Source organism: Lineus longissimus, chromosome 5 (genome assembly GCF_910592395.1).
Source record: "Lineus longissimus chromosome 5, tnLinLong1.2, whole genome shotgun sequence".
In the NCBI taxonomy this organism is placed as follows: Eukaryota; Metazoa; Nemertea; class Pilidiophora; order Heteronemertea; family Lineidae; genus Lineus; species Lineus longissimus.
In genome coordinates this window covers 9,953,901-9,967,616 of record NC_088312.1, presented here as the reverse complement: position 1 = coordinate 9,967,616, position 13,716 = coordinate 9,953,901, and the positions used below count along the sequence as shown (strand labels likewise).

Sequence of the window (13,716 nt, the reverse complement as noted above, 5' to 3'; positions counted from 1 at the left end):
TCAACGCCAAATAGCCAAGGGCACCCATGTCAAATGTAGCCAACGCATGATTTGACTTTAACATCAGAACGCGTTGATTCTCCAGTAGCTCTATTTCCACTGTATGCGAAACATGCAGATGGTCTGTAGAGATCAGCGAAATATTGAATATGGGGAATTTGGTAAAGCAGAACCGCAATGGAAATCTCCAAACGAATGGCGGTTTATACTCGTTAAAATCTTAAAATCGATCAGAAGTATAGCCTAACGATTCATCGTTACTACCAGCTATTGCATGTCACATTTCAATTCGCAACTTACGTTTGATCTTCCTCCCACTGCGTCTTTTATAAAAATCTGTCAAACGTTTGAAATAAATGAAACATTGAACTGCGCGTTGCACGAGACTTTTAATACGCTTTGCATTAGGTAACATAAACTAATGATTCAGACGATAAATTGTAAACGTTTTTGATATCAAATAACTGTTTACCTTCGCATTTTTATTGACCTGAACAAACATGATAACACAAGTCATGACTACACCAGCTATCTATCCTGTTGTAATATCAGCCGATGATTACAGGCAATTTCTCACAAATGTAAAATTGACAACATGAATCGGTATATTCCAGCTAAGAATGAGTTGATGCCGGGGAGCGTGAAATTGATCAAATATTGATCAATATTGTTAAAAACCTATATCTTATAGGAATGACGAAATATTCGGGATAATTCTATTGATGTCCATCAGGTTGCAGAAGTCAAAGTGTAGTTTTTCTCTTCTAAAGTATCATCAATTTATCATCGGTTATTTGTCATTTCCGGCGTTAACTAACTTTGGCCAATTACACAGCAGTGAGTGATAACACAATTTTGAAATATGACTGGAACCCGAATTTCAAATTTCACAACTCTTAGGTTTACACTTCATATAATATCACCCGGGCTCTTTGTTTGTATTTCATTGATTCTAACATCTCTGGGGAAAGGGCGATTCTATGACTGCAATCGTCACCGTGCACAGCTGTTCAAAATATTTTACAATTGAACAGATTGTACGAAATATCCCTTGAGTAATCTCGATAACCGATCAAACTTCGGACCATGTGCATGTTATGTGGCACGAATATCGACCACACAAGTACCGAACCAAATTGTTATTTGGCCTCGAACCCAAGGGACCAAGGGGATGAAATGCTCTCATCGCCTTGTATTTGTGTGCTCGCCAACCATGATCGTCCTTTCTCTCCATTGACAAGGAATAGGAATAGGATCGGCCTGTACCAGGAAGGAATAGTCTCCAACGTTTTTAACAGGTATGGAAAAGAACCTCGAGGGTACCGTATATTGCATTTAGCACATATCGTAATACAGTTACTTTGCATCAAAAACAATAGGTGAGATTCTTCCTAAGCGAACGAAGTTGCCAGGGAACGCGCTTCATGAATTCTGGTAGTAGCATGGTGTAATACTGGGCAATAATGTTGCTTCATAATATATATTAATAAAAAGTATATAAGCGAGCCTGATATATAGCCTATTATAGAAAGACGACGGCAGACCATCAGTCATGACAGTCCGAGGCCACTTCATGAATTATACGCATACGGATATGGATATGTATATGCGACCTTTCACGAACCATTTCAAAATGTTTTCTTTCAGGGTAATAATGTGACCTTTAAAGATTAAGATTTGACATTTAATACAGATTGGAATTAAAAACGTTATCAACAATATCGTTCTTTAAAAGATAAATGCGCACAATCGCAATCGCGATATCAAGGGGAAAATCAAAACACTGTAATTGATTAGTATGGCCCAATATGGTATTGTTATAACCATAAACCACAAAAATAATCAAACTTTGCCTTCAATCCACCACCTAAACTTTATTGTAGGCTCGCAGCATCGAAGAGCAGTTCATGAGAGACGTTGAGCAGAGGAAAGCAGTAATTACGACAGAAAATGGTCGATCAAATATTTTCAGCAAATAAATTTACACTGTTTGCTCTGAATTTGTGTTGAATTTGAATTTGACTGTTATATACTCATTGAACTGGTAAAGCTAACGAACTATCAGTTTACGAAAGAGTTGTGGGGCGATTACTTTGGGATTCAAACCATCTGTTAAAAGCAACCTTTGATCAGCCAAAGAAACTGGTACTAAAATACCATAATGCGCACAAGATATTGACAGGGTATTCTGCGGGGTGTCTTTTAGCTCCATCGTATTGTCCATAGTTCTATCGGGTTGGTAACGAAAATAATCAAACAATGCCTTACCCGTTGAATGCACAACTTCTTTTGCTGCAGCACTTCCAGCACCGTTGTCCCAGAAAAATGCTAGAGTGAGTCGTAATTCCTCTTCGGTGTCTGCCCTGCTGGAGGAGTCTTTCGCAGACGACCTTCACGGCTTTAATTTGTGAGTTTGTGTCCAAGCGTCATAGAGCAATTTGTCTTTGCTATTATCAATCGATGATAATACCACAGGCCTATTAGCATATCATAACCGATGTTTATCGTATTACATGTGGTATCGACAAATAAATTTATGTTGTGGATATCTCTCTTTGGCTCATTAATTTGCGTCGAGGCTCAAACGGATGGAGGGATAATGCCCGTACAAACCGCAATTATATAATATTGGAGTGACTGATGAAGCTCCGAGGCACAATAAAACCATATTCCCGATAAGTAACAGCATACAATAGATAAAAGATAACCTTTTCTCAACTGTTACTAAACGAAGCGCGCGGTCGTGAAGGCCAGGGAGGCCAGGTGCATATCCGGAGTGTTTATGCAGCTATTCATACAAATCCCTGATAAGACTATGACATGTATAGACCAGAGCTTGATGTCACATATCAAACGTGGAGAAATGTTTGAAAAACAAATTCTGTTTAAACATCTCTTGTTTGCAGCGTCTAAAACGAGATCAGAAAGTAAATACCAGAAGATTGGTATTACTAGAATATGTTGGTGCCGCTCCAGTCTCATTGATTGGTACTGAAATTTCGTGCAGCGCAATATCTGATATTGACAAGTGCCACGATAAATAAGTGATCTTTTCCGCACGGTTATCTTACATTTCTACCAAAACTGATCAATTTTAGCCTAAGTTTTTGGCTTCAAATTATCGATAAATGTTTGTAAATTATAGTGGTGGGTTACGAGTCGCTTTATTGATTGTTGATTTTAAAATATTTGGGTTTGATCATCGCAAAAATCTCAACTTATATAAAAAGCGCCATCTGTCGCAGAACAGTTGAACGACAAAGTCAGATGGTGCCCTGCTCAGTTTAGAATCTGCTCTTTTTAGGACAGATTGGGTGTGGCCAGGGTACTTGTAGCGTAGTAGGGTACTGGTGACGCTGTTAGTAGGGTGTCTGGTTGAACATACCCAGCATGAGTTGTTGTGATTTTTGTATATGTCGACGTTCTTATTTCAGATGGCTGCATCAAGTGATAGCGACGAGAAGACAAGAAGGGAACTGATTCAGAAGAGGCATTACTTTCTGTTGCATGAGCTACAAAACATGGCCAAAGAGTTACCTGGGTAAGACTGAAAAATCTACCAAGTCCCACTGCAAGCTTTGTAAGACGATTATTAGTTCGTGTAATTTGGTTCATGGGCATATTTTGCCTCTTCGAAAAATGAGATACTGATGATAAGATGTAGGCCTAATGCTACACGATATGGTATCTGAAAAAAATTGCCAAATAAATTATGCTGAAATATCTTTAATTAATAATGCTTATCTTCAGAAACTATCAGCAACGCTTGTCTTACGATCTGCTCTCAAGCCTGGCCAGTTCTCTTCTGGACAACACAGTGTTTGAGATAGTAACAGGGCTTCGTGAGGTTCAGGAAATGGAAGAAAGGTGTCTCTTCAATCAGCGAGTCAGGAGTGTCAATGAAGCCAAAGGTGAACTGAAATACAATCCTGCATGTTCAATGCAGCCGGTCACAGAATCATTCCGAAGTTCTCTCATCTGTGTGTGTGTGAACTACTGCTGACTGTATATCCATTCATGCATACATGCGTGTTGTGATAAAAATCGCAAGACCTGGATGATCCAGTATATTCGTTGTCCTTCATGTTGAGACTGAGAGCCGACATCACTTCGACATAATCCAACATCCATAATTTCACCATAGACAGTAATGCGACACATGCAACATCCCCCCCCCAAAAAAAATCTTCCCGAGAATACTTCTCACCAACTCTCATTGTCTATTTTTACAGCCGCTAAACAAGAAATGAAAGTGAAGCACAAGGAGAAGCTACAGACAAATATGAGCAAACCACATTTGATAGCCTCAATAGAGATTCAACAGCAGAAGGAGTTGGAGGAATGTATCTTTTTATTTACATGTATATAGCATATCTAAGGAGAACGTGTCAGACAAAACACATGCTAATCTGACATTGAAGGTCTACATGATAGGATCAAAGGGTGACAAATTATTTTATTTTTACTGGCGTTGGGTTGACTTACTCCCCAACTGTCTCCCCACAGGGAAGCATGTAAACTATTGTTTGTTTATGCACGTGGAAGAAGACAGTACCAGAATTATATTCCATTCTCACCTGATAATTGAGCTTGAATTCAGATTAAGACTGTTCTCGGATGCACAAAGTCGCAACCAAAGACATGCAATAATTGTGACAAACCTCAGATGTTTTCTTTGCAGGCTCTCATAAAGAAACAAGAGGACGACCTGAAGCGAAAAGATATGAAGATCATCATGGAGTTGGATCAGAAGACGATGGACCAACAAGTTATGCTGGAGAAGGCTGGAGTACTGGGGTTCTTCGTAACCAATGACCCAAAGGAGGTCAGACTCCAAATGTACCTTTTGGACTTCATCACAAGGCTGAGTCATATGGACCTACCTTCTTGACAGTAGTGTATTTGGTGATAGTACATGTCTAGCTGTCAAAATGGCAAGAGGAGCACGTGACATCAGCCGTGTTACAGCCTGCCCCTAAATGACAGGACTTTCAGTCACTGAACTCTCTTAGGAAAATGAATCTGAAGAGTATCCACTCTGTGCGGATATATGTATGATTGTGCTATGTTGTAGAGTATCCAACCCCTAGTCCTGATTTATCAATGACTACACACAGTAGAAAATACTGTTGTGGTCAAAAAAATATCTCTTGGGTGGATTTTTATTTTATATTTGTTGTTTACATGATATATCGAGTACTGCCAAATTAAGGATTACATTAAATTGTGTTAATGTAAGAAGGCTATAGAAATGTTTATTTTCACATTGTACAAGACCAGCCGTGCCTGGAATGTATTTATTGGTAAAATAAATCCTGGCTAATAAACTTAAAGTAAAGCTGATGTAAGTGATCATGAGATGGTTGTAACTTTGTCCTCACTCACTTGGTTGTCGAGTTCTCCTCTTCATATTGGAATGCTGTGTTTGTGGAACTGGACTGACATAGGAGTCATCCGACATTGGATTCGTTGCATTGATGGTGACATTGGTCTATAATTTGCAGGCTGTGACATTGACCTCGCCAGTATGATAGCGATTATTACTTGTGCAAAGTAAGTGTCCTCATCTGTGTTGTGATGTTGACCTCCTCCTCCTTTGCATCAAATTATCATGCTGATGATATTTTCCGCTTATGTCACCAAGTTCTTGGTTTTGAACATGTAAGTGTATGTCTTGTATTAAGCGTTGTGCTACCCTTCAGTGAGTGTGGATCTGACATTTGGTTGTCATGCTCCTCTATCTGCTGGGCCCATCCTATTCGTCCACAACGGAGCATGGGTTGTTGACTTGAATGAGGTTGTGACGTTATCACCTCGGGAAACTTGTTTAGTTCTCTAAAATCGATGTTAGAGGCACAAGGGATGAATATCATGATAAAGAAGCCATCGCTCCCGCAGCAGGTGTAACATGATTTAGTGTCCCCTGGACTTTTTGCCTTACGTTATAGTTCGCTGACGGATTTAGAGGTATGGCTATGGAAACTACACCTGTCCCCATGCTTTTTTCTCCGTCGGTCCATTGCATTTTGATTGACAGGCTCCCATTGGGAAATAAACTTTGGTATTTCCTGGATAGCACGAGGTAGGCCTGTCTCCAGGGCTGGTATGTGCGATGGGCATGGCGGAATTCCAATGCTTTGGCTAGTTTGATTTTGATTTCCTTCTTTGGCGGACCCCAGTTGCCAGTTGCACACCGACAACACGTCATCACCACCTCCGCCTGCTGTCACATTCATTCAGATACCATCTGCACCATGGTTGTTGATAAAACATTATTTAAATAGTCCACCTCTCTGGAAAAATCAATAATGTTTATTGATCCATAGGCTTGGTCCTCGTACAATTTAGGGCGATGGAATAAACTATGACCCAAAAGCCTTAAGAAATTCCTCTGTTCGTCCTATAAGTATACCTGGATAATATAGCCATCAATGGTAAGTTCTTTTCTTTGCCTTGCTTTGGAATTGGTGATAGTTTGTACCATCTGGAAGATAGAAATATGGGGCATCCAGGATGAATTCATCAGCTCTGGTTCATGGATCATGTGATGTTACATTGCATGGAAGACACTCTGTAAAAAGCCTAGTCCACACAACCTGATCAGGTCGTTTTCAGTGAGGGGAATAAGCTTATACATGTATATATATATTACATGATCGAACACAAATACGGGCACCATTACTTTAAGGGTTTGATATTGAGCCAAAATATATTAAGCGAGCTTATATACTAGTATTTTTGAGAGGGCCTATACATTCTGTACTATATAGGGGCCAATGCCCGATTGCATTATTGGTCCCTTTGCCAAAATTCGCAGGATATCATTCTAGTACAACATATCATTTGGATTTATTTAAGTTTGGGTAGCATTTAAAGGTGACATGGTGAGTATTCATCATTATTTCACATAAATGTGTCCAGTACCACCTAAGCCTATATTTTACCAAGTATACTTGATTTTACTAAACTATTTTTTCTCTCAATTACGCTTTCTTTTGGCCAAAATTGAAACATCTCTACCCAGTCCTCACTGTGACCATCCTGAACTTCAGGCCAACTCTCGGCATTAATGGCAGTATGAGTAACGTGGGCGACGGGAGGAGGATACGACTGACTCTGGTTTTTCACTGGCACATGTAGCAATAGATACATTTCTCAGCAATGGCTTGTTTTTATTTTGTAATGCAACAGCCAGTTGTCGGATGATTGGTGACATTAATATCCAGGCAATACGTGTATGTGTTAATTCATGAGGTCGATATAATGAGGATGGTCTTCATCAGCTCCGTAACAAAGAGGTATTGTTGACAGCCGTTCATCTTAGGCTGCATGGCTCGCGCAAACGGTCAGTGGCGGGACTGAGCTAGAGGTGCAAGTCCCCACATGTTGCATTAACTATCCCAACGTCAGGGCCCGGCCCGAGATTGCCCGTGCATGATGGTCACCTAAAGGTCAAACGCCGATTCGTCGTCCCATGAATGCGTCTTAAGCGTCTTTCCCAAACTGACCCAGCCTATTGACGAGAATATCAGTTACCAGATGCGGGCACAAAAAATGCCCCATCCTCTTTAATTGTCTCTGCCAGAACATTCATCCCTATGCATGTATGACCTATGACCATTAATATTCTGTAATCGTCGGCATCCATCCCTGAGCAATTTTCGTTTGTAATATGCCAATTTAAGGGAATCGTTTCTGTGCCATACTTCTCGAAGTATACATGATGTGTATGAGCTCATTCAGCAAAGGGACTATGTAATTTTTACTATATAGCTTATACAATACTGTACTCAAACGAAAGGTAGGACCGTGTTTCCTTTCGACAAAAAATCCATGCCAAACGTGTGTATGCCAAGCGTACCTCCTCGAAAGTTAGAAGAGGTCCTCTTATTCTTCTTTCTGTGTGCGTACTCTCAAACTAATTTCCTTTTCTTGTCAAACTCAAAGCATCGTCGAGTGACTTGCAGACAGGAATCAATCAATTGTACTAAAACCGTTATTTACTCCATCAGACTGGTGTACAAAGGTGGACATCACTGGAAAAATGCAGCGACTGGGATGGTAAAACTTGGATTTTTTGTCAAAGAAAGCACTTGGTATTTTTTGTCAGGAAGAGCAATTAGCGTCACTTGTGATGGAGCCATGGATGGTGTAAGAAAAGGCAACTGGCACCTCTATTCTTACCATCAGTAATGACTCCATGGATTGGACGGTATCTGGGTCGGGTATTTTGAGTCAGAGAAGGCAATGGGCTCTAATATTCTCGCCACTAGCGATGGAGCCATGCATTGGATGGTGTACATGTGTCAGAGAAGGCGATTTGCTCCAATAGTCTTGCCATCAGTGATGGAGCCATCGATTGGAAGGTATCGGTGTCAGAGAAGGCAATTGGCTCCAATAGTCTTGCCATCAGTGATGGAGCCATGGATTTGGATGGTACCTGTGTCAAGTATTTTGACATGTTTGAGATAGCAATGTGCTCCTCTTTTCTTGATGGTGCCAGAAACTTCATGGTATTTCTGCCGATATTTTATGATTTAGCATTAGTAATGGTGCAATGGATTGGACGGTTTAAGTGTCAGGGAAGGCATGGCTCCTCTACTTCCGAAGACTGCAATTAAATATAGCTGCAATAATGGTGTTGTTGATTTGGTGAACCTGCATGATTGCATGGTTGATAGTCACTCCTACTTGAACTGTCAATTCTCAGATGCACCTGTCGCCTGAGTTAAGGCCGATGTTTCACATGCGTCCATGTATATGTGATTACACGTTAGGCACAAGTATTGTAGGCCTGGATCGATAATTATTTCACTTGATATGGAATTTCTACAGCTGTTGGTTACACTTTAGAACTCCATGTAGTTCATGTATACAAAATGCACACACTCACACACATTTATCATCAGCAAATTCAATCGGAAGCCTAGGATGACATAGGGATTCTACTTTAATGATCCATGAATTCGGCCTAGATAATAAGTGACATCAATGAGACACTCGTGCTAGGTTATCTATCAAGTAGACCTATACCTTGGGTTAAACTACCAATATTTTACACCAAGCATAATTATCAGCAGTTAAGTGTTGAACCCGGTTGACCGCTTGACGTTATGTATGTTGTTATGAACAGTAACTTCACTATTAATGACAAGTAAAAAACCACGACCACACTCTGTCCTTAACATTGGAGAGCCGTAAAAGTATTTTCCAATAAGCTTACAGGTATGCCGAAAATCAGTTTTCAATATTACAATGTCAGTATTTTAAACAGTATCTTCTGTAGTTTGCGGCGGCCACTAAAGTTACTCGTATGTCGAAAATCAGTTTGCCAGTGACGGAAGAACATTACATGCCTATCGGGACCCATCACAGTAGCCTGCACAATATTGGCAAATTGACTGTTGAGCAACTTGGTGCAATTGGTGTAAAGACGAGACGTCATGGATAAATCACCACTCCGATACCAGTAATTCAGGCGAGACTTTGTTATCAAATGTTGGTCAACAGCTTCACCATAACCACCCAATGAAAAATAGAATGGCTATAGTTTTCGGGTTGCATTATACACAGTCAACATAACCACTCAAAGTAATGATATATTTTTCAGGTGTGGTGATGGCCAAAGATGGCATCCGACCATAGATCCACCGTCAAGGGCAGCAACATGAACGTACTTGATAAAGAACATTGGATGGACCATATGTGGTAAGAACAATTTGCAAACAAATAAAATATATTTCATGGATGTTTTGACCCTGCGGAATGACCATCACTGCCTTAATTTGCGGCCATGGTTGCTCCATATCCGGTTATTGGGTCATTTTCACTGCACGGCTGCCACTGAAACAAGCAAGTTGATGAGCACCCAGATAGACAGATTGATAGAAAGATGGATATGGACATGCCGTCGTTATGCTTGCTTCAATAGTTTCCTCTTTCTCTTCCAGACCATGCTTGATACCATAGTAACGAAAGCAGACATCCTGCTGGGGGGCTTCGTGCTGATGCTGTTTTTCGCCTTGGTCATCTTGATCATGGTGTGCACCCTCAGCCGCCATTGCCTCTGCTACCCGTGGTGCCCATGTGGAAAGAGTGAAGAGAAAAGGCGTAAGTGAACATACATATTCTGTGAACGAGTGCTTTTCCACTGTATGCGTTGTAGCACGTCTAGTACGATTATGGAAATTTCCAGTAATGGCCACTACGGCAGCCATCTTGAATTTCGTTTCCGTGATTTTGGCTTCCAGTTACAGACTGATGCGATGGGACTATGTAGGTGCATGGTGCGAGAATTTTTTTAAGATGTATCACTTTTGAACACAGATGAAGAAGCGTTTGCTCTACAGTTCCATCATCCGTAACCTATACATCAAATTTCCATCTACCTTTAGCCTTTAAATAATTGCTTTGCCGGTTTAAAATCGTACACAACATGACTGTATGCTTTATTGCCACAGTCAAATCAAAACAGCCCAAGATGAGCCTGTCCCACATCACCCCGAGTTTCTTCTGGACATCACAACTCAAACATGTACAGCATGGGGGTGAAAAGGTGCCCACACTTCAGGATCAGTTGGTGAGTTCCGTACATTCTTTTTTTTAATGCTGTCGTAACTGAAGAAGAATAAACCGTAGCGGGGTAAGATGATGTTTAGAAGTTTATGACTAGGCAGGAACAAGGAGATCGAATTGCTGGTCTTCGCAGGTGACTTATTTGATTCAGCGATATATGTATAAGCTAAGAGAGACCCCTAGGAGTATGAAACAGGCCAGAAAACGCAGGTCGGCGCTGATTCACTGATATCGCAATACAGGGATACGCGGGTACAGTTTACATACATAGTAACACTTTGTAACAATTCCCTTTTATTTCCTTTCAGGACGTCTACTCGGAACAAGAAGCGCTGAACCCCTCGCTGTACCGAGCATACGACAGCATGCTTCGAATGGAACAGAATGAATCGGCCGACAACGACAGCCAAACACCACGGACCTGCGGCACCGCCCTTTTCACTTTGAACCTCGCAGAGGACAAACAGGCGAAAGAAAATGTATTATTCGTATCTTTAAAGTCTATACGGGACTTACAACCCAGGTTATACGGGGGCGTTTCCTATATTTACGCCAAGGTGCAAATTCTCGCCCGAAATACACGGAAGCCAAAGCTGCCAGGGGATGTTTTGGATGTACAGCAGTCAAACGTACATCAGCGACAAATAGACACGCTGTTCGATGAGGACTTCGTGTTTCATTTCCCGAGTGAGAAATCGAACGATGTTATTGTGAAATTAATGTCTTTTGAATTTGATAAATACTCACGGCATGAATGGAAGGGGGAGTTGCAGGTCTTGCTTCAGGAGCATCATTTGGCGGAAGTGATGGCATTTGAGGAGGCGATGAAACAACCTAAACAGGTAAGAATCACCATTAACAATTCAATGGAGACAGAAACAGGTCTGAAGCAGGAGTAATTTTGGCGCCTGTCTAATCCAAAGTGCAATAGACCATCCTAGATGTGGTGGGAATTGGTTATTTTGCATTATCGGTATATGTTTAAAATCACCCCAATCAATATGAAACAAACGGAAGACTTCTCTTTCTCATCGTTTCACCATCGACCTTGACCTTTTCTTTGTGTTCCTTTCCAGGAAGCAAACGGGGAAGTGATGCTGTCAATGAGTTATTTGCCAACCTCAGGCAAGGTGCACATGGGCATAATCAAATGTAGAGACCTGAATCTGAGGGAGGACCCGGGTAAGTTATCTGTTATTGTTCTTCTTGTGGTATCAGCTATTCGACATTCAGTCTGAGACTGATACCCTTTTCTCACGTGAGGTTATCTCTCCATTTATGCAGGAATGCGCTAAGACAATGGTTTTCGAAGTACCCACGCGTCCATTGCACCAACCCCAGTGCTCATTGTAGATGATGTACCTTTCATACCTTTGTTGACGGCATCATCTTTTATTCCATTCCAGACGCTTTAGTATTCGTAAAGGCAGTAATGCTGCAAGGTAAAGACACACTAATGAAGAAGAGAACCAAATCAAAGGAAACCACGCGAGATCCGTCATTTAACGAGACTGTAATATTCGACGTACCCTTGGAATATCTTGACAAAGTTGGTTTCATTGTGAGTGTGCTGCACAAATCCACGCAGGGACAGTTTAAGGAGATCGGGGAGAAGGTTGTGGGGACGTGTTGTCTGGGGCAGGTTGCTCAAGGATCGGGCTATAATCACTGGATCGAAATGTTACACTCACCAAGGAAAGCCATCGCGCAATGGCATGAACTGAGATGATGCGGATGTTCTGTCTATGATTATGTGACACAAAATATTCTACTGAATATTCTGTGCTTAAGGTATTCTAAGGAACATTCCAAATACTAAAGGTTTGTGGAAAGCATCGTCTCTTCTGCAGCCGAGTGGTGAGGGTAATCGAGTTTGCACGATGGATTTGACAAATCAAGCAGACGAAAAAATATCTATTCTCTGATCTTCCTTTCACTCCTTTCGTTAACAAAAACATCCCGAGATACTTATCGGATAGATAAGAGTGTGCGAACATTAGATAGCGAAACAATATTCTGGTGCATTCAGTCCATCGTTTACTAATGCACAAACTCAGGTTCGAAGTGATGTTCATTTTGGAAATGATAGTGAAATTAGTTTTACAGCTTAGAGACAATGTTCCTTTATATGACCGGACTACGCCAACAGTGTCATGATATAATATGCGAGTCCGAAATGAAAAAAGCTCCCAATGGCGAGCGATGGCATGTTCTCGTTATGACATTGACCTTGGCCTTAGCTGTTGAGGCTTGAGCCATCATTCGGTATTCGACAACCTTTATATACAGTATATATCAGTTGGGACACTATCTGTGATAATACTAAACCTCTCATTGTAAATAGGTATTTTGATGTAAAAAAAAATGTAAATTCAATTCATATATATTGCATATTACGCCTTGGGTAAGATTTCTTTCGTTGGTTTTCAATCCTGTTCAATATAAGTGGTTGCATTTCAAGTTGACTTAAATTTCTGTTAAGTTCACTCTTTCTTGTTAAATCGTAAGAAGCAATTGATAAAAAGATATCTATATTGTTTGATATGTGTAGTGATGTATACAATCATGTAATTTCTGTAAGTTACGGAAGTCATAGCATCTAGCTCTCCCAGCATGGTTATACATTGTATTATGTTTGTTCCTGTATAATGGTGGCATTTTAGGAATCTGGCATTGATGTATATCACAAAAAAATACATTAATAAAAATGTATTCCTTTCTATGGTTATATTTGGTAATTTTTTGTAATCAGATTATAGAGTCAAAAACCTTTTGGTTCAAGTCACTAGTAGTTCTTCAAATTGTATTGATTTGCATAACGCGAAATGATCACTGCAGTAGAGTACTGGCTGTGGTGACAGGGCTCAATTTCGTGCGGGATGCTGGCTTACCACAGGTGGTTCTACCATCATGAAAGCCAACATCAAGTGAATTTCCTACGAGGTTTCAAATTATAAGAAATGTACAGATTCTAAATGGTAACTGGCAAATAAAAACCGTGGACAAATTTCGTTTTACTTTGTTTCATGATTTTTGTATAGCAACAGGATGTGGTAATCCTCGTGTAGGAGAAATCGCGATTCTGCATTTTTAGGATGTCAAAATTTGGTGGTCTATAATGGTCTCTGTATTTTGGAAAAA

The 13,716-nt window shown here is 40.5% G+C and overlaps 2 protein-coding genes across 2 annotated transcripts; both read left to right on the top strand.

Moving 5' to 3' along the window:
* The first annotated feature begins 3,021 nt into the window (after positions 1-3,021).
* On the top strand, positions 3,022-5,017 carry LOC135488129 (protein DGCR6-like). Its single transcript, XM_064772595.1, has 5 exons — positions 3,022-3,147; positions 3,435-3,541; positions 3,751-3,911; positions 4,233-4,340; positions 4,683-5,017. Exons 2-5 carry the CDS (start codon positions 3,435-3,437, stop codon positions 4,889-4,891), a joined length of 585 nt encoding a protein of 194 aa, XP_064628665.1. The 5' UTR covers positions 3,022-3,147; the 3' UTR covers positions 4,892-5,017.
* A 1,234-nt stretch (positions 5,018-6,251) lies between these two features.
* Positions 6,252-13,574, top strand: LOC135488670 (synaptotagmin-6-like). Its single transcript, XM_064773332.1, has 7 exons — positions 6,252-6,434; positions 9,611-9,708; positions 9,951-10,110; positions 10,461-10,579; positions 10,884-11,417; positions 11,652-11,757; positions 11,982-13,574. The coding sequence occupies exons 3-7, from the start codon at positions 9,954-9,956 to the stop codon at positions 12,302-12,304; spliced, it is 1,239 nt and encodes a 412-aa protein (XP_064629402.1). The 5' UTR covers positions 6,252-6,434; positions 9,611-9,708; positions 9,951-9,953; the 3' UTR covers positions 12,305-13,574.
* The last annotated feature ends 142 nt before the right edge of the window (positions 13,575-13,716 follow it).

What these genes read in the sequence shown, in the direction of transcription:
- LOC135488670 (XM_064773332.1), top strand. Translation starts at nt 9,954, where the DNA reads ATGCTTGATACCATAGTAACGAAAGCAGACATCCTGCTGGGGGGCTTC. An exon ending in AAAGAGTGAAGAGAAAAGGC is followed by an intron (nt 10,111 to 10,460) that starts GTAAGTGAACAT and finishes TTATTGCCACAG; the next exon opens with TCAAATCAAAACAGCCCAAG. An exon ending in CGATGAAACAACCTAAACAG is followed by an intron (nt 11,418 to 11,651) that starts GTAAGAATCACC and finishes GTTCCTTTCCAG; the next exon opens with GAAGCAAACGGGGAAGTGAT.
- LOC135488129 (XM_064772595.1), top strand. Translation starts at nt 3,435, where the DNA reads ATGGCTGCATCAAGTGATAGCGACGAGAAGACAAGAAGGGAACTGATT. An exon ending in GAGTGTCAATGAAGCCAAAG is followed by an intron (nt 3,912 to 4,232) that starts GTGAACTGAAAT and finishes CTATTTTTACAG; the next exon opens with CCGCTAAACAAGAAATGAAA. An exon ending in ACAGCAGAAGGAGTTGGAGG is followed by an intron (nt 4,341 to 4,682) that starts AATGTATCTTTT and finishes TTTCTTTGCAGG; the next exon opens with CTCTCATAAAGAAACAAGAG.